This window comes from Falco cherrug, chromosome 5 (genome assembly GCF_023634085.1).
Source record: "Falco cherrug isolate bFalChe1 chromosome 5, bFalChe1.pri, whole genome shotgun sequence".
NCBI classification, from domain to species: Eukaryota; Metazoa; Chordata; class Aves; order Falconiformes; family Falconidae; genus Falco; species Falco cherrug.
Genome location: NC_073701.1, coordinates 25,699,834 through 25,720,309, shown reverse-complemented (window position 1 = coordinate 25,720,309; position 20,476 = coordinate 25,699,834). Strand labels below are relative to the sequence as shown.

The window sequence follows — 20,476 nt, the reverse complement described above, 5'->3', positions numbered from 1 at the left end:
CTAGAGCTAAAACAAGGCTGCAGTTCTGTTGAGCCTGTCTGCATGATGTCCCAGCTGGAAACCCCAGTTTTCACAGTGCAGGTTTACCCTGCAGCAGCTCCTGAGCAGGTCCTGGAGGAGCTGGAGCAGCCTCCAGTGCGCTACTGCCTCTTCTGCCTCAGGGCATCCTGTGGGAAGTGCAGAGCTGCTCTGGCTGTCAGGGATTAATTATTCACATCCGAGGAGAAGGGCTCTTCAGGAAAATTTGACCTGGTGCAACTCCTTTCTCCATCTTAAGGACCGTGTGTGGGTTTCAAGTTTTATATGTGTCCAGCTCACAAAGATCAGGGGTTTGAAGAAAGGGACAGCTTGACTCGAAATGTCTGGAGGTGCAGCAGTTTCCAAGTTCATGATCTGACTTGGGAGTTTTGCTTTCTGAATAATGCTGGGAAAAGAAGCTGTGGTCAAAAGCTTTTCTTCTGCTTAAAATAGTATAAATTGTATAATACGTTAAAAAAAATGCACGCACATGCACATTTATGCTTCTTGCCATAGTGCACTACTATTGTATTGCCCAGCTTTTCCTGTACTCTGTGAGATGGGCAGGCTGGTGCTTATAAGTTCATTTTGTAGATGTGCAGCCCGTTTTTTTCAGTTTTTGAGGCATTGTGTTATTTGTTGGACTTTGAATGTATTCCCTTGCTCTGGATAGAAGTGCCAGCATGTGCAGTGATCCTTCCTTTTGCTCTCCTTCACCTACTGTTTCCCACCCTCCTGCAGCTTTTGTACAGGTGTGATGAACTGGATGGAGAGGCAAATCCAGCTGGGGGGTTGCAGACAGCACATTCCCCTCTGTTTTTCATCCCTCCATCCCTCCCTCGGGTATGCTTCAGCTGGCTCAGCTCACCCATGCGGTTCCCCATTGGAAATGCCTAGGCTGGTGAGCCAAAAGCTTGGATGCAGGCCTGGGAATAAGGAGAGGTGAGAAAAGGAGCCAGGAGCTGCTTGTGGTCCCTGAAGCATTGGTGCCACTGCTGGGTGTCTGCGGCTTCCTGCAGCGCCTACCCCTTGGGCTGGTAGCCTGCCACTTGCTGAAGGCTGTGTGGATGATTTAATGCTTTCACTGCAGAGTTACAGCCTGGGAATTGTGTGGGGCTGAGCTGACACTGGCTTGACATTAAGAAATAATCCATTGCAGCTTTTTTTCTGTTGTAGCCACTGAGGTTAAAGCTGCAGAGGAATTCAGGCAATTTTCTTCCCCCTTTTTCTGCTTACTACAGGTGTAGATTGTTCTTAGAAGCCATTGCAGAGATTTTCTGTTGGGGACCTTTGCAAAGCTTTGTGCTATTTTGTGATTGGAATGCACTTCTGCTGTAGCTTGCTTGCTGAACTACAATTGCATAGGATATATTCTTTCTCAGAAGATCACAATTTCCAAAATATTAAGTAAAAGAAAGGTTAGAGAAAGGGAAAAACTGACCTTCTGTCAGGACAGAACACATATTGAAATAAGTGCTTTTGTTTCTACAAGTTGACACAATGTTGGGATTAAATGCATTTTCAAAGCAGAAACTACAAGGCTTAAGAAACATAGTTTATATTAGACAACGTTGATTATGGCTTCTTCAACATGCCCCGACAGTTCAGAGAGATGAAGCAATTCTGTCATTTACCTAAGAAAGTGCAAACCTGTGTCAGAGAGTCCACCTGGATGACTATTGAGGAGTCATGTGAGTTTGCGTGTTATCGTTTGGGTAGGGTGACTGCACTTTGATCCAGACTGGAGAAGGAGCTGTACCCAAATGGGGCTCGGGTTTTGCTGCCATGAAGTCAGCTGCTCAAGATCTACCCCTGCAGGCTGTATCAAAATCCATCAGCTCTTTAGGCACGGATGAAGTGATGGAGAGGTGGGAAGGTGATGTGGGACAGTGCCCTTGCGGGATTGTTACCACTGCATCCTCCACCCTCACTGCCAAGTGGACAGTGCTAAGGACCTGAATGAAATGGGCTCAGCGCTAACCTGCAGCCTAAACCAGCTGTGTTGGGAAGCACCAGTATAAGAAAGGAAGTGGGAAATGTGAGGAAGATGCCTGGACAGGCATACCAAAGAGTTTGGATCTCTGGGACAGGTGGCAAAAGGGTATTTCTTTGGGGAAGGATTAATTTGGGAAGGGGCTAACCAGAAGCACCACCAGAACAAAGAGTTCCGCAGGCTGTTTATAAATTGATACTCTGATGCCAGAAAATACAGAATCAGGTTGCAGTTTCATATTTCTGTATTAAAATAAGTCACATTCAGGCTGTCATATTGGTATAAACAGAATAGACCTTGCTGAATTCAAAGCCAGGGGTGGAGTCCTACTTCAACAAGCAACCTTTTTCAGAGGCAAAATGAGTGTATTTTTGAAATTTTGTTGTTTTGGCTTATAAATAAGCTTAGCTAGAAGCCTGAATGTTTTGTAATTCTTTTGTGACCCTTGAATTTGCAGCTGTAGGATGTATGCGAGCACTCAGATTCCTTTAATCTCATGTACATACATAGTCTTTGTGATTTCAAAGGAGAATTCTGTTCTCAACATGCACCGCCTATTCTTGTGACGACTTGAAGACCAGCCCCATTGGACTGATTTGCTGTGTACATGTGAAGCCCTTGAAATATTCATTATAGTCTGTGGTAATCTAATATTAGTGAATCATCTTACAGTCCTTTACAAGAAGGCATTTTTTTCAGCCTGATAATAAAACTGCAGGCTTTATTTAAGCAAATATCCAGTAGTACTTGTGCTCAGCTATCCTCTGCTCAGCTTATTGCTAACAGCTGTGTAACTGCTGAGATCTGCATAATTTGTTGTCACAAATATTTATAGTTTGGGTCTTTCCTCTTGTGTGTGCTTTCTATGCTAGTATCAAAAAAACCCCCTTGCTTCCTTAATGTAAATATTTAATCCAGCACACACAGACCTGTTAACCTTTGCATTGAGGAAGTATTCATCAGGGATGCTCTCTGTGTATTTGCATGTGGCAGAATAAATCACCAGAAACCTGTCAAACCCTGAAGAGGTATGCAAATGCCTGCATCTCTTTAATCTGGCATGTGTAGATCCTGTTTGATTTGAGATGGGAATTCTAATCCCATGGGAGCGATGCAGGAACTCCTGATGCTTCCTCGGTGTGGCGAGGAGTGATGAGACAGCTGGTGTCCAGGTTTGAGGACTGTCTCTATTGTTGCTTGGGCCATTTTGTGAGGCTGGGAGGAGCCCCAGGTGCAGAGGCAGCTTTGAACCTGTAACTGAGTGTTCCTGCCAGCCCCCTCTCCTTGGGGGAGAGACGGTGTGCACATGCATGTGGCTGTGAATACATTATGTGTGTGCTCTCTCTCACATACAATAGCGCTCTTTAGTTGGTAGGCTTATGTTTTATAAGCAAAGTGAGTGGGCACTATTGAAACCTATCCTTACACATCATAAACAACTCTCTCCTGTCTTGATTTGAAGGAATAACAACTTTCTCCTTGCAAAATTATTATTATGCTCTTGTTTTCTGTAACAGGGTGCTCAGATTTAGCTGTCCTACACTGTCACACCAAGACACCGTTGTTTTTCAGAATCACATTGCTATAGCCATATGTTTTGTTAATTCTGTTTCCTTTTGTATGCACTTCCCTGCATTTATTAGACGTCCCAGACCTTAGTATTGTCACAGAGACTGTAGGTACTTGTCCTGGTTTCAGCTGGGATAGAGTTAGTTTTCTTCTTAGTAGCTGGTGCAGTGCTGTGTTTGGTGTGAGGACAATGTTGATAATGCACTGATGGTTTTAGTTGTCACTGGATGATGTTTATACCAAGTCAAGGACCTTTCGGTTCCTTGGGCCCTGCCAGCCAGAGGGCTGGAGGGCAGGGGAAACTGGGAGGGGACACAGCCAGGACGGCTGACCCGAACTAGCCAAGGGGATATTCCATTCCATATGATGTCATGCTCAGTATATAAGCTGGGGGAAGAAGGAGGAAGGTGGGGACAGCTGGCGTTATGGTGTTTGTCTTCCCGAGTAATCATTAGGCATGATGGATCCCTGCTTTCCTGGGGTTGGCCAAACACCTGTCCACCAATGGGAAGTGGTGAATTAATTCCTTGCTTTGCTTTGCGTGCATGTGTGGCTTTTGCTTTACCTATTAAATTGTTTTTATCTCAACCTTTGAGTTTTACCTTCCTTTCTGATTTTCTTCCCCATCCCTCTGGGTGAGGGGCAGTGAGCGAGAAGCTGCATGGTGCTGGGTTGCCGGCTGGGTTTAAACTACAACAGTACTACAGTGAGTTCAGCCACGGTGTGGTCTGTGCCTAATCCAGCCTTAATCTGCTCAGTATGAAATACTCCGTGTATGCTCAAACAGTTACTGAGGTCTCCAAAACAGCGTGATATGGCTCCATTATGTGAAGCATTCTATTTAACTCTATAAAATCATCCTTTGCGTGAAAGGAAAGTGTAAAATACTGCAATGTATCTCGTGCAGAAATAACAGTTGTGTGCAATGGCCAGGAGGGCTCTTGTGTCTGGTTGAGGTGGCTCTGTCTGTCTTGGTTTTGAAGTAGCCTCTCCATAGTCAGTGACAACTCACGCCTATTTAAAAATTAGAGGAGCAATTACATGTGTTCTACCTATGTTTTTTTTAGCATGCCAGTCAACCTGGGATCCAGGCACTAAGAGATGAATGGATTAGTGGTAGAAAGGAAACACTTGCTCAAATGCCAAGTAATTTTAGGGTTATTTAGATCTCTGTTCTCTGCTGCTTCCATGTCTACTAGCAGGGTGCTAAAATAATGGGCAAAATAGGCACTTCGGATAAAAGTGGACTTGGATTTCTTTCTCTCCTTTATGTGCCTCTCTCCAGCTCCCATTTCAGAGTCCCACTGGCTCTTTCCAACCCTGTTTCAGGCCAGGAGATGTTCCCTGTTCCCTTTTGTGGCTCTCCAGGGTCTTTTTACCTTTACGGTCTCAAAACACTCCTAAAGCATATACTGTTTTCACATGGGTATCTACTGCTCTACAGAGGGATTTTTACTGGAGGGGCAGCGGAAATTTGAGAGGAGAGGGGGCAAGACACTGATTTTCATTGCTGAGCTTTGACAAAGGAGAGACTTCTAAGATACAGAGCCCTTTGCACTGACCCCTTTTGATCATTTTGTGGGACTTTACCTGTGTTCTTTAAGAGATCTTGTTGATGGCAGTGGAAGGTGTATCCTGGGGTTTGAGGCTGGGCTGTTGGGAAAGCAAGCAACCCCAAAATTCACCTGAGAGGAAATGTGATAGATGCCTTGAAGTGGCATTTTTGAGGCATGAAGGTTAGGAACACACCTGCAGAATCACACTCATTTCCAGACATCTGTGGGGATGAGTGGGACAAGGGAAGAAAGGGTCTGAGGTGCAGGGGCATTTGTGAGCTGAACACAGAGACAATTATTTTTCTGGCCGCCTCATTTGAGGTCCACCTTTACAGAGATGCTTTGGCACGATACTCACCAAGGCATTAAGGGAAGCCAAAGGATTTTGTTTCTGGACTCCCCTTTAGAAAGGATTGGAACTAAACCTAGAGGCATGGTAGAAACACTGCTGTGCTTTGAGTTTTCCATCTGGAGTCTAGTTTGGATCCAGAAATTAGCATTGGTCCATGCCTTTGGATTTGAATGGTAACACTACTGTGGCATGGGGACTGAGTCTTGATTTCAGCTCTCTGTATTTTCAGTATACTTGGAAACTGGCCACAGAATGGTCAGCAGTGATAAAGCATAAATTAAATCTGGTTGTTTATGCTTTGTCTGAGATATATATAGCTCTGCTGCAATGAAAAAACCTAACGCTGTCATGGTTTACTTAAGATTTACTTAAGCGTAACTGCTATTTTTCATGTGGCTTAGATGTGCAATTCCTGTGCGCTGACAGCTTCTTAATGATCCCTTGGGTAAACTCACTGGTAGCAGCCTGTTCTTCAAACAATTTCTAAATGCAGGTGGTATTGACCAAGACATGTAGGTTCTTGCAAAGATGTTCATGGCAGAAGCGGTATTTTAACTGAAGAGTTACAAGAACTGATCTTTCTTTCAATCTGATGGTATTTTTGCCTCTTAACAAAGTTCTGATGCTTTTAGTTGACAAAACTCCATTGCTTTTTCAAAGCTAGGAAGAACTGTGTCATCCAGCATGTTGTATGGATGTCTCGTTGCTTCAGTGGCAGGTTTGCCCACAGTGGAAGCATTTGCAGCAACATGCTGATCTCCAATTATTGTAGTACTGCTGGGCTGAAGCAGCTGAGAGCAATCTCCAAACTGAAATGGTTTCTCAGGCAGCTCTTAAGTGGAAGCATCAGCTCTGGGGACCAATATGGCTGTGCGGGCAGCAGATCCTTGTCTGCCTGCATCTTCATTCCTGCTCACCACCCTTCTCATTCGGGAGCTCTGGTAACTTCAGGCCTTGCCTGTGGGTTCTTATGACTTTTCAGTGTGCAGGAAGCTTTTGGTTTTTTTTCTCCTTCTGAAAGGATTCAGCTGTTGAAAACTGACTGAAGGCTTCCTCTCAGAGTAAGGCGTAAGGACAGTTATTTATTGGCAGCAATTTAAACAGCAGTTTCTCAAAAAATCCTAAAAGAGATTAGTTTGTGCTACACAAGGGAGTGTTTATACTTCATGCTGATGAAAGAGCTTTCCTGACTACAAGAAGCAAAGTTCTTTCTTTGTCAGACCCTTTTCCCATCAAACCCACTTATAACTAAGTTTTCACAAAAGCTCAGCAGCTGCAGCCTTTGACAGGCGAGCATTGCCTTGCTGTAACTCTTTGCTTGTAAAGGGTGTGCTAAAAAAAGTAACTCAGTACAGTGAGAAGCTATGTCTGGGTGCACCCTCTCTAAATCCACCTTTTAACCCACTTCTAATGAGTTGTCTAAACCTGGCAGGTGTGGGCTGGATCTTCAGGGGATGTGAGGAGGCTGTGCCTGCTCAGGGAACACCTGAGTTCTAAGTAGCCAGCTTGAGTGCCACCGCTGGCTTGTGGATTTTGCTGTTTGAAGAAAAGAAAAAGCTTCTTCAGAAACTGGGGATAGCTTCCTTCTGGTCACCACAGCCTGTGCTTCTGGAGAGTGCTGATGAAAATCCAACCGTGGGTCCTTTGGATCCTCTTTGTGGCTCAGCACAGCAAGGGACAGCTCTTGAGGAGACGAGAAGGCAAGGTGTTCCTGTAAACCCGAGAAGTCTATTGCCCAGCTAAGTCCAGGGAGCCAAGGCCTCAAGCTTGTGCGAGATGGGTAAAAAGAAAGCTGCTATAAAGCAAAACCCCAAATCAGGCGTAGCTGACTATTCAAGCATCTTCATGCTCCGTTTATGTCAAAGTTGATTAGTGCTGAAAGTGGTCCAGGCCAAGTTAAGCTTCTTTCTTTTCTTGTACTGATTTGCAAGCCAAGCTTAATTAGGGTGGCAGAAGGTGTTATCAGTGAATTTATTCACGCTTTCCTGTTGTATAAACACAGCTTTGGTGAAACCTTCTAACTTTGAGTAACAGAACACCTGAAACTTGCCATCCTGATGAGACAAGGGAGGCTAATATTGGTGTGTGATATTATGTGCACTGCAGAGTGGTTTAGAAAATTTATCTTAATATGGCTCAGTTTAAAAGATAACTGAATGCACTGTAATATAAGAATAAAGCTGCCTGTTCTTGTACTAAAAAAGTCCCAAAGCAAAATTTACTGGAAAATTCCCCTCTTTCCTGCGTTCTTATACACAAACCTAAATAGTAACAGTAGAGGGATTTTTAGGATGACAGGTTCTGGTTCTTTGCGGGTTGGTTTGTGGGTTTTTCTCCCCCTTTTCTCATCTCCAGGAATACCAATTGTAATAAAGCAGACCTTCAGACAAGACTCTTGTACCACGTGTGTCCCTGTGGAGCAGAGGACAAAACCTGCTTTAAGATTCATTTGAATTGAAAATTGTTTGTGAGTGCCTATTTCCAAAACCTGTCTGAGAGTGTGGCACCATGTTTTAACATGAAATAAGGTACCTCTGAATTTGATCCTGCTCTTGAAATGAGTAGAAAGCACAAGTGTCAAATGCGTCCTGTGCGAAAGGAGTGACTGGATACCTCATTCTGTGTTCAGTCCATGGAGGGAGGTGAACACATGAAATGAGGATTGAGAAACGGGTGTTGCAATGAGCGGGAATCCATCCAAGCTTTGCAGAGGACGTGATGGCATCTAGAATGTCCTCAATTCCTTGGCAGTTCAGCCCAAGCCGGCAGTCAGGTGCCTGTGGCTCCAAAGCCAGGGATCCCCTCGCCAGACGGGCTTTGGCATCCTGCTATGTTGAAGGACCTGAGCTGGTGTTTTGCTTCTGCTTGAACATTGTCAATATTCTTCCGGGAACTGAGAGATGGGTTTGGTTTCATACCCTTCCGTTTCCTGTGCTTGTGTAGCTATGCTTCCCTTCAGTTTCCTATGCTATGTAACTAACCAAAAGCTTAGCAGGCAATTTAAGAATAATGATGTATGAAACTTAAATGAACTTGTAATCATCGCTCAAATTGTTTTCTTTATTAGTAAAAATGCTCATTCATTCCATGTCAAGTGTTCAAGCAGATTTGAATATAAAAACGCAATAAAAAAGCAAATATGCCACTTGCTCTATATAAACAGGACAGACCAAGGATTTCTGGGACACTCTTTCTGTGTACCACCTAGCAGTGGCTTGGGAGTCTGTGCTTGGAAAGGCAGTGTGGCAGCACCAACAGAATGAGTGAATTCCACGCGTGTTGATTTCTAGAGAAAATAAAGGCCCGAGGTGTAAAAAATTCCCTATATTTATAAGTGTAGGTCCAGTCTTACACCCACTCCACTGTGTCTTGTTAATAGGTTCCAGCACCTGGGGACAGACTCCAAGGTAATTGCATACCGTGCCTTGGGTACCTATTTATTAAACTCCTCCCACCCCACTGAAAAAAAATCACCCAAACTGACATAATTTAAACCATGACTTTTTGGATTTGACAAGATTATGATGCAATTTTATGTAAAAGGGATGTGTAACTCATACTTGTTTGCTAGTGTGGTGGGATGGTCTGTTGGCAGCTGGCACTTGGGACTATTTTAAGAAGTTGAGAGTGTTTGTGCTGTAATGTTACTCTGTAGGCAGATAGGTATTTTAATCAAGGTCAGAAGGAAGATAATGATAAACTAAACTACTCACATTAGAGCCTTTTCATCTTTATTTAGACTTGTGAATAACTCTTTTAGGTGAAAAAATTTCCTTTAGAAAAGGATTTTTGAAATATTGAGCCATTTCTAAGTGTAATTAATTTGCGGCAATAGTCGTATTCCATTGCCTTGTGTTTATATAAAGAATTAGGCTGTACAACAGTGTTGGTATCTCTGTATTAATATCGCTGTTAATGATCTTTTGTCATTTGACTTCTTGTGCAGGAGATTTTACATAACTTCTCTGACTGTTTAGCCATATGGTTGATGATGATAAATGGTCAAAATACTGAAATGGGTAGCAAAACCAGAACCTGTCCCGGTGCTTCTGGGACCATCTGGTTATGCATCCCTTCATGAGTTATGTCTTTCCTTTTCACTCTTCGTATTGCAGAGGTGGTCACTAAGTCCACAGAAGCTTGGTGCCAAATTCTCTTTGACTGATGATGTTGTAAAGGACTTTTGGGGAGAGCTGTGAGGACAGCCTGGCAGAGAGCTTTGTAAAGGCAACATGGGTATGGGCCATCCGCAGGGGGAGTCTCCAGCTTTGGCAATTGTTTGTTTAGTTTCCTTTAATTTAAATATTTATGCAAAATTTTAGTTCAAACAGCTCAAAAGTAGAATGAAGTAGCTTAAGACACCTGGAGTGGAAAAACATAATCCTGCAGATTTGAATGTGGGTTATCTTCAAGTGCCTCATAAAGAAACAAGAAAATTGTCCTAAAATAAAAATTCACATCTAAAAATCTTTATTGAAAGAACTCCTGTGCCCTCTGCAGAGGGCTGCCTTCCCAGAAAATACAGCCTTGGCAGAATTATCTGGGTCCTCTGAACTGAAGCCTGGATTAACCGCTCAAGTAGGAGGTCATGGTGGAAATACTTTGAATTTACACCTAGAAACTGAATGACCAGAGAGGTCAAAGGTATTGCAGCTTTAATATATGCTCCAGGTTTATAAAAATGGATTTAACTTGAGGAGGATTGTGTAATGCCTTTGCGTATTGTGTGAATGGGACTTTTTTGATGAAGGAATGCCATGGCATCTATGAAAACATATTGGTTTCTCTGTAGATGAGAAAACCAGTTGGAAGAAACCTGTTAGACATGCTAGCAGGAAGCTCTTCCATTAGAAGTACCTACTGGGGTAGCTGTTACAGGAAGACAAGATTGTTCCTTCAGGTTCTAGACGTAGCTTGCTTATTCAAATTTTGGTCCCTACTATGAGACAGAAATGATGAATAGAGGTATTGGGTAACTTCAGTAAGTCCTGGAAATGGCATGCAGTACAGATTGAAGGTGTAACAATATAGCCAACAGTATGATACTAAATATAACTTCATGGGTTTAGTTCTACACCAGTTGAAGAACTGGTGTTTTTTCCCCCCTGAGTTTCACAGATTCTGGAATGGCTCAATATATGAACAAAGATGTCTTTCATAATAGGGACGCTGTACAGCAGCATGCTATTTGAAGTACTGAGAATTTAATCTTGTTACTAATTTTGGCAAGTATTTCTGCAATATCTGTCATTGTGTTCAACACCTTTATAGTAATACAGTTGTGGAGAGTTTTATTTGTCACATGGATTTACCCTTTGCCAGTAGTGGGGGAATGAAAGGTTGCAAGGGGGAGTGTTTAATGTCTGGTTCACATTTTTTCCCTTCCCCGGTGCATTTATATATCTTTTCATTTTGTTCACACTTGCTTTTTTTATCTCTGTTTGTTATGTTGTGTAGTCTTGTACAAATGGCTAGAAGCAGATCTCCATGGCAAGAACTCAGATACTGCAGACAAAACCTCAGGTAAAGAGGGGTTAAGGACAAAACAATCACCAGGCCCTCTCTGTCTCTTTATTTTCAGTCTTCTAATTCCCCTTGAATCAAATTAAGGGCCAGAGTTCAAAACCAAAACCAACCCCCCTGGACTTTTCCCACTCTTTTACCTAATTTAAATCAATATCTAGTAAATTAAGTTCTATTTCTTGAAGCTCTCTTGGCAGATGTGCTTCCCCTCTCCAACAAAATGCCACTAGTGGTGTCAGGTATATTGGTGGATATACAATATGCTGGATCTTTGTGTGCTTGATACAGACTGAAAAATATCTTGCATGAGACCCTGTTAGAGGGCACTTACCCAGAAATCCAACGAAGCTTGGTTATGTGGATTTGTGAACAAAGGGTAATGGAAGGTCTAGCTCCACCAATTTCTGCTGCAGAGACCTAAAGGTTCTGACACCTCAAGGAAGCATCTTTTGCAGTCTAGATTTAAATAGCAGTATTAGTGAGGTCCACACAGACATACACCCATTAAAAAAAAAAAAGCCAAGTCATTTAGATGTATTGATAGCGTACACAGCCTGCTATGGCTTCCCGCTTGAATATGATCCACCAATTCCTTTACATATTGACATGCAAGACGTAGGTTAGACCCTGACCCCTCCCCAGCCACCCCAAAAGTCACAACCATCTTAAAGGCAACACAGATTTTAGAATTTTGGAATGAAAACTGTTTTGTCTGCCTTGTCCCAGTCCTCCCTTTCATATAATTTCTCTCCTCTGTTGTAAGATTATGAGAATACATAGTCAGAAATAGCACCCTTGAGATAATGTCCTTGAACTCCTACTAGCCTGTCACTGCCACCTTGGTGTCTTGTAAGGCACAGAAGAAGAGCAGCAGAGCATGGTTTCTGCACTAAAAGTAACTGGTTCCTGAACCTGACAATTAACAGCTTTGTTGCTTCCCAGCCAAGCACTATTACTCCTGTTCCCACGTTGTTTTCTCACTCACACCTTGTATATTACTTGCTTCTCGTGCAGGGTCATCCAATTATCCGGTAAGCTTAACAAAGTTCAGGCTGCAGGGAAAGAACATAACTGGATGCTCTGAACACTTCTAATTAGAAATAGCCTTCAAAGAGGTTGTTGCCATGAGGTGCAGTACTGTCCATAGTCATGCTCCCAGTACATTCCTCTAAAGGAATAAAAGATATTTTTATTTCTGTAGTCACAAGCATTCCTGTCTACGTTCCAGAGCTTGGAAGGAGCAAAAGATAGCTCGCATTCCCTGGACCAGAGGGTGTGGGTGGAGGATGCCTCTGCCTATATGGTACACAGCCTCTATAGCTGTGATAATTAATTAAAACAGGTCTACTTAAACCTTAAGATGGCTAGATTTTTAAATACCGTCACTCATATGAAAGCCATCGTGACTGACAACCTTACTTTGCAACTGTAACTGCATTTTCCTAGTAATTGTATCCTTCATCCAAAACATAGTTAAGGCTTTTAATAATTTTGAGAAATCTTTTCATTTTGAAATGAAATTAGCATGTTTTTTCTGGATCAAGCATCCATCAAATCACCATTTGCTTTTAATTTGAAACTAAATGTCCCTTTAAAAATTAGTGCCTTAAAGGGAAAGCACAAGTCGTTTAGAAGTACCGTTAGACAGGATGTAGTACCCAATTGAAATGAAACCTGAGTCTGACATATTTTACCCACAATTTTTGAGAAGTTCTTGAATTATTATTTTTTTAATATCCTGAAAGCAAAGGGATTAAATTTAAAACTAATTTTTTTATTTGCTTCTGAGAGGCAGCTTACCCTATGAAATGTACTGTTTGTATGAACAGGTACCACACATCAAGTACGATGCTTCTGTCTGTATTCATAGTACTGTGATCTGGCCATTAATATTTTAGAATATGGATTCAATTTGCATTTGATACTTGCTTCATTTTTAATGTGCCTTGCTACTCCTGTTCAAGAAGTTAGCAAGCAAGCACTTAAAAGCACGTAGTAGACTTAATGAAAATTCACTGTTTGCCTAGGATAACAGCTAAATAAATTTTATTTGCCACATGTGACTCAGCAGTTCAGAACTACCAAGGCTGAGAGCTGATAATATCAGGTATCCTTTGGCCCAGATCCCTTCCCTCACGTTTGCCAAGAAGGTTTTGCTCCCTGTGGTTCTTTTCCAGCTGCTTGTCCATGTGGAGCTGGCTTCACAGTCCACGTCTCTCATCTCATTTTGGTGAGAGTCGGGGTGTTTCCTGCTAGTTTGGCCAAACGATGACATTTCACCCTGACACGCAGGCTACTTTCTGTCATATGCTTATACAGTTTCTTTCCTAAATTATGCATCTCCTCTAAAAGCTTTCCCTGCCTGGCTTCCCAGGAGGCAGCTTTGTATGGAGCGTGCGATGTCATGTCCTTTCAAGCTAATGACCTGTTGATTTACTCCAGTGTGGTTTCTTGGCTCTTCTCTTTTGTCTCGTGATCCCTGATTGAGAAAATTGTATTTTCTGTGTGTGTATTTTACCTTTAATTTATTTTTTTTAAAAAAACCACAGTAGTAAAATGCAAACCCTGCAGAGACTCTGCAAAGGTAAGTTATTTGTGCCATTTACTTCTCTGGATAAAATGAATCCATGTTGTCAGCCTACTAGGACATCATTACTGCTGGTTTGGGGAAGCTGGATTTCTCAAATGCTTCATAAACAACACTTTTTTAGATGTGTCTGTCGTCTAAACTGCACGAGTATTTGCAGCAGCATGCAAATTATTTGTCTTTTCCAAAAGCTGATTGAAACCCTGAGTTTATTGGCAAATATGTCTTGTTCTTCTCCACTGGGTCCAGATGCTGCCAGAGTATTGCCCGTCAAAATGGGGGGATCGTTTATAGGGAAAAGGAGATGAAGTATATTCAATAACGAGAACAGCAAAAAAATCAAGGACTTCCCTGCTTTTATATCCCCAGTGATGCAGGTTTTGGTCTAGCTTGGAGATAAGTACAACTTTACCTGATGGGATTAGTCAGTAATTGAGCCACCAAACTAGCAGAGGAGGATATTTTCCCATGGAGAGGCCTTCCAGGACCCCTTCCCAAATCTCTCTGTGCAGTGTGATATGATTCCAGAGCCTGCCAGTGCTGCTCTAACACTGGAGAACAGGTTAAAGGCAAGACAGCACCTAGCACCATGTACCAGCCACCCGCTCTGCTCCACCACAAGCGTAGGCTGTGCAACAGAACAGACAGGTAAAGCTACAGGGTATGTAACCCTCCACCTCCGGGTGTATGTGGAAGTTATTTAGGTGAAAACTATGCAGTTTGCTGTCCCATTCCATCTGAGCACACAGAGCCACGTTCCCTGAGATGCCATGTCTTTGGTGGGCTAGAAGCAGGGCTCTCCTGAGCTTGCCCAGCACACAGGGCAAAGCCTACCCCAGTGTCTTTGGTGCCTATAAGTGAGCACAGGCAGTAGAAACAGTAAATGACGTGATTAATGTACATTGCTACTGGAGTCCCATTTACAGTTGTGTGCTAATACCAGAAGATGAATCAATTTAGTTGTTGACTGTCATCACTGGGGGCTATTTTTCAGGCGCAATGTGTTTTTACAACACTGATACAATATAGAGTGGAAAACTAGTCTCCAATAAACCCGTGAAGGGCTCAGCCGGTGAACTGCCGAGGTGATGAGTGTCTCTGAACCGCACGAAGTAGCCTATTAGCATCCATCAGGTTACAGTAACATTTTTTTTTTTTTTGTCAGGAAAAAGGAAACCTTTAAAGAAATTTGGACTCCCGCAATCACTTGCTGTTAGTGACAGCAAACTTAATGAAGTCACCCAGGTGCTCTTCAAACTTTCAGTATAAGCAACCAAACGCATTTAGCATCAAATATCTGCCTTTCTGCTCATTCACGGTTGCAATGTAAACTGTGTCAGATGTGAGAAAGATTAAAGATCTAATTAGGAAATAACCTCATGCATATTTACTTGATTATGCAAGCACATTAATTACTGTATGATACTAAGAGTTAAAAATGTTGCCAAGTATGTTTAAGTACATACCTGGAGAGATAATTTTTGCTGGCTTTGTTAGGATTTTTATTTTGTGAAACTTTAGGAATCTGTGGATGACATTATATCTTTAAGCTTCTGCAAAGAACTTCTGGATAAAAATAAGAGGTTATTCTACTGCCATGTTCTGTAATAGAGTAATGGTCTCTGGTTTTGTATACTTCAGTCTGAGCTTTGAAACCAAGCATGCAGAGGATCTTCATAGAGCTTGTGCTCTGGACTGCCACAGCAGCCAGTGGCAAGTCTGGTCCAGTTTGGTAGATGTGATGAGCTGATCAGCTAAACCCAAACCCAGACATGTCTTTAAATTTGATCCAGTTTAGCAGATACCTTGTTTTCTTTATTTCTGTGATGCATACACTTTTGCTGGATTGCTGGTTTGCCTTGAGCAATTTCAGAAGCAGGGTGGATTCCCCTGCCAGAGCTCCTCACATCTTACTGTTTCCATTTATTCTTGCCCCAGGAAATATGGCTGCAGTGTTGCATCATCTCAGATGTTTTCTCCTCCCAAGCACAAAATATCCCTGTACAAGCTTATTTGCTTTTCTCCCCCATGGTTACCCACCAAAGTTAAGTGAGACAGACATAGTGCTAAAAAAAACCACAGTAGTGCTGCAGTGTGTCTAAATCCTGTGTTAAAAATGAGCCATTGTATCAAAATACCCGTATCTTTAAAATCTCAGAGATGTCTTGGGAAGGAAAAGATTTCAAACCCTTTCTCTGAAAGCGTTTGAGAGCAAAGTGCTGTTGGAAGAGCTGGTTAGCTATTCTCCACCAGCCAGCACAGCTGACTCACGCATCTCGAGGAATTTCCACCTGCCTACACATGTCCTCATGGAGGGGAGCTCCGGCATAAGCCTCCACTTCCCCTTCCTGACCAAGCGGGTGGTTGGCACTGGTGTAAGAAATGCCTGACCTTCACCTCCTCTTCCTCCTCCTGCCCTGTTGTGCAGGTGCCACTGCGATGGCCCTGGCACTGCAGCCCCTGAGAGACAACACAGGTTCTGCCATCTACGTTAAAGATGTTTAAGGGTTTCATACAACAAATGGTTTTCAACCGTCTTAAAAGTTCACCTGGGTAATTTTTACCTTGTGAACTGCCACTGCATGTGTTTTCCCCATTATCTTGTGTTCCCCACAGTTATTTGCACATCCTGAGCTCTGCCAGGCAAAGACTGAGAAGCTCTGCTTTCAGCTATCAGGTTGTACAGAAATTTCCTTGGGATAATTCACTCTGCGCCAAATGATTGTGTAGACCATACTTCACAAGGAGCAAAGGGCACGTGCCAAATGGCTGTGGCCTCAGAAACCTTCGGGTAACGGCCGAACTGTGAATTTTGCAACACCACTCGGAGGCCGGTAGCTGCACGAAGGCCAAGTCGTCATACAGAACGCAGCAAGCACAAATTATACTCCCCCAGTCCGTGTTGCCTTCAGAGAGGGGTTAGTGGGGTTAGTGAGCTGTAGTTCAACTTCTCTGCAGGAATGGTGAGTTGTCTAGAGCTTGCCAAGCGTTCGAGTATTTTTTCATCCAAAATAACCTCTCATTAAAAACATTAATGAAATGTTCATTCTGTCTTTAAGTATAAAGAGAAATAATTTTTTCATTTAAAAAAAGAAATTCAATTCTGTTTCAGTAGCATATTTTTAAAAATATCTAGGTAACGCTAAGAAGTCCCAAAGTGAGCTTTTCGGTGCAAAGCAAGGTTTGGTGAAAAGCGTTTCACATTGTGAACTTAAGGCTTTCATCACATTCATCTCTCAGGTGAGAAAGGAACAGAACCGGAAAGACCCACCTGTAGTCTTTAAAGCAAGAAACCTGAAATTAGTAACCTGATACCTGAGAAAAGTGTAGTAGATGGTAATATGATTAATAGATTTTAAGAACTTCTTCTTTTGATTAGTGTTGCATACTGTAGAGCGTCCAGTGGTGGAAACTCCATTAACAATATCGCTGTGAAATACACTATTTGTATGCTGATAACTGGATGCATTTCTGCTTGAAGTCTAATTTCAATCTTCCTCTTTGCACTTGCTGGATTCTTTGTGTGGAAAAAGTCTGTCCTTGAAATTTGGTGTAGGAAAAATAGATGTTTTATCTTCACATGGCACTTGTGATAATAAAAAAGATCTATAATGAGTCCTTGAATAATTTATGATAGCTGGAAGGTGCTCATACTTTTTATTGACCGTAAGACAGCTTCTAACAAACTTGAGGGCAAGTGTTTTTTCAGCATCTAAGTGAAGCCATCTCTAGATGTTCAAGCTATAGGGGAAGGTAAGGAATTCAATTGATTGCAGGGTCTTTTTATGTAATACCGCAGCAGTAATTTTTCTCTTAACAATAAATTTCCATGCTGTAAATGCTAAGCTGGAAGCTATGTTGCAACTGTAGTAAGAGTTTGTGGGAAGGAGGGTAACGTCAGACTGAATGGGCATCTTTTTTCTTTTTTAAAAGGTAGTATGTCTGTTGGGAGTGAAAATGCCCTTGAGATTTCACACACATACACACATGCACAAAAAAGTGAAAGTTAGCTGCTCAGGCCAGCTACCTCTGAAGCCTCACTGCTGTGACAGTTCATTATTTCTTCATTTGTTGCAGGAGAGAATTTTGACCAGAGTCCCTTAAGAAGAACCTTCAAGTCCAAAGTTTTGGCCCATTATCCTCAGAACATCGAGTGGAACCCCTTTGACCAGGATGCTGTCAACATGGTACGTAGAGAAGCTCTCTTCTCAAGCTGTTTCCTGATTTCACCTCTGAAGTAGTTCCTGGGTTGTTTACAACCAGCCCTTGTGATGTGATGAACAAGGTGCTTCTGCTGGGACTAAGAGCATGGACTGAGACCCACTAGGCATGCTGGTTGAAAAGATGCAGAGGAAGAAGTATTGTGCAAATACAGAATACTCTCAGGCACAACAAAAGTAAAATGCTGCATTTCCCTCATTATTTCTAATTAAGTCTAATGCATGATGAAACAAGTCTAAGCCCCATCTCGGTGAGTGGGTGAGAAGTGTGTGGTCACCAAGGATACATATCAACAGGTAGGAAGGAGGCAAACCAAGGAATTTTCAAGATACTAATAGCCATGTGGAATTTTTGAATACAAAACCTCTTGATGCTGCATATAGCAAGGGAGAGAGGAATCTTTACACAGAAGCTGGAACTTGCCTAAACCACAGCTTTTGTTTGGTAGTCACTTTTAATGGCATCTCTGCACCAGTGCATCTTCTGTACATCTCTTTGCTCTCAGCTAAATTTGATGTGAGTGTCTATGTGGCTGTCCCATGTGAACAGGGGAGGGAGGAGAAAATTTCTGGAGCAGGGGCAGTGATAATTGAAAGACCAATGATCAACTGGAAATTTTCCTAATGAGTTGATGTTCCAGGGATGTTTCCAAAGTCACCACAGCACTTGTTAAAACATGTCCTGACAAAGACAACAGATTACTGGTATTTGTGCTTCCCAGTACAGAAAATGCTATTTGTTGTGTAACTTAGAAGTAACCAGATGTTGAAACAGTAACATTATACAGTATTACTGCTTCCAGCTGTTTTCAAAAATGTGTATTGGGTCTAACTCAAAATTGGAAAATTGGGGAACCCATTACCCCCCAGTCTGGTTTAGATGTGTTTTGCATTTGAGGAGGTTTAGGACTACATACTAGCTACTTCAAAACAGAACCAACCTTGTTGTATGGTGCAGGTGTGAAGTCAAGAGAATCTCCTGGTCTTCACCCAGGACATGGAGTGACAGGGAACACATAAAACTCACAATAAAATGGCTTTTGCAATGCAAAAGTGCATTTGGAAGTTCCCTGCAATCATGAAGATGTACAAATCTGTAGTTCATCTCAAGTTCCATTGAATTTTATTGTTTAGCATTGTGCCAAATATTTAAAATGAAAACACAGGAGCTGGAAGTAGCGGTGACACAGAGAGCTGATACTGTGGCATTCACATGCATAGAAGGGCAGAGGCGAGCCTGCCCACTCCTCCTGCCTGCTGACAGCCGGGGATTTCTGTCCTCTGCTTCCAAACGTGCACTGATGGAGATGGTGCAGCGTTTGGGGCAGGTCTCCACATCACTTTGCTTATACAGAAGGCACAGAGGACGCAGAACAATGCTTCATCAGCACACTTAAGATGGTAATAACTCTGCTACCAAGGCTACTCACGCCTTTCAGCTCTGCCTTTGAAGTGGGGGTGCTCAGAGGAGAAGCAATGAGGGGTGCGCAGCAGGAATAGGGCAGCAAGAGGTTATAGCTGGAATTGCTGCATTATATGTCTCTTACATTACAGCTGAAAATGTCTAGTATTCATGAAATGTGATCATACAGGACAAAAATAGAATACTAAAACCTGCAGGAGACCTATTAAAATAAAATAATTGAACTGAGCTGCATTCAGCTGAAACCATATAGCTGAAGAACACATCTTTCATTTGCAGTGTGTCTTGGAGGGAAAAAAAAAGAAGCATTTACTAACAGCAGCAGTATTTAATGGTCTTTTAAATCATCTTTTGGAAAACTTCTTTATTGTTTTGATCCGAAACATCATTTAAAGTAATATCCACCTCCGCAGAATCCCTTGAGGCAATTATTGGCCTTTCTGATCTTGCCTTGCTGTATTAGTTCTGCCTATGTGTTTGCTTTATGTGAGCTTCCAGAAGCAATTTTCCTCAGAGAAGAAAATGCATAAATCCTTGAACGTTAACTTGTGAGAACTCTGGCTTTGCTGGATGCCTAAGGAATTTCAATTGCCTTCTGAAACCATCCTGTCACTTTAAAAATAACCCCCTGAAGTCCCAGGCAATCACGCTGCCTACAAGTTGTGTTTTCCCTCCTTTTCAAAATATGTATCAAAATACAGAGTTCTCTTTAATAGGGAAGTATTTCTTCCCCCCACACTGCTTTTTGTGATTATCCCTGCCTAATGTCACATACTGTCTTCTGTGGTCATTCTGCAAGTAGTATGTTGTACCAAAATTAATTTCTCAGTAGAGAGGAAAGTGCAAGTTTTAGGAAATAAACCTCCTATTTTAGTCCTCTGGTTCATCAAAGTGTATAAATCTTAGCCTGTATTTTTGAAGTCCAAGGAAGCATTGTTCATTTCACATCGTGTACTCAAATGAAAGAATTAAAGGTTCCCCAGTGTAATTTGAAGGAGCAGGCTTTAATACAAACAAAAGCATCTTTCTTGCCACCCCCTCACCCATGGTGCATTTTGGGTATGGCGCTTGCTGCCATGGCATGTTGTGAACATGAAAAATATCCGGGGGCTTCAAAAGTGAAATAGAGGATCTAATGGAGAGGAGATGAACCAGTGCTAATGGGCAGTGGTCCCAGAGGGGACCTTTGGTTCAGAAGTACCTGCAACTGGTGATGGCTGAGGGGAGGAGGGAGG

The 20,476-nt window shown here is 42.3% G+C and overlaps 1 protein-coding gene across 4 annotated transcripts in view; it reads left to right on the top strand.

Moving 5' to 3' along the window:
* DENND5B (DENN domain containing 5B) overlaps positions 1-20,476 on the top strand; it is a 118,983-nt gene that overhangs the window by 38,096 nt on the left and 60,411 nt on the right. For 2 of the 4 annotated variants that reach the window (XM_055711740.1, XM_055711739.1), the window contains exons 2-3: positions 10,946-11,011; positions 17,676-17,785. In XM_055711740.1, coding sequence (XP_055567715.1) covers positions 10,946-11,011; positions 17,676-17,785 — 176 coding nt within the window. The remainder of the gene's footprint in view (positions 1-10,945; positions 11,012-17,675; positions 17,786-20,476) is intronic. The other 2 variants (XM_055711738.1, XM_055711742.1) reach the window with 1 other exon arrangement.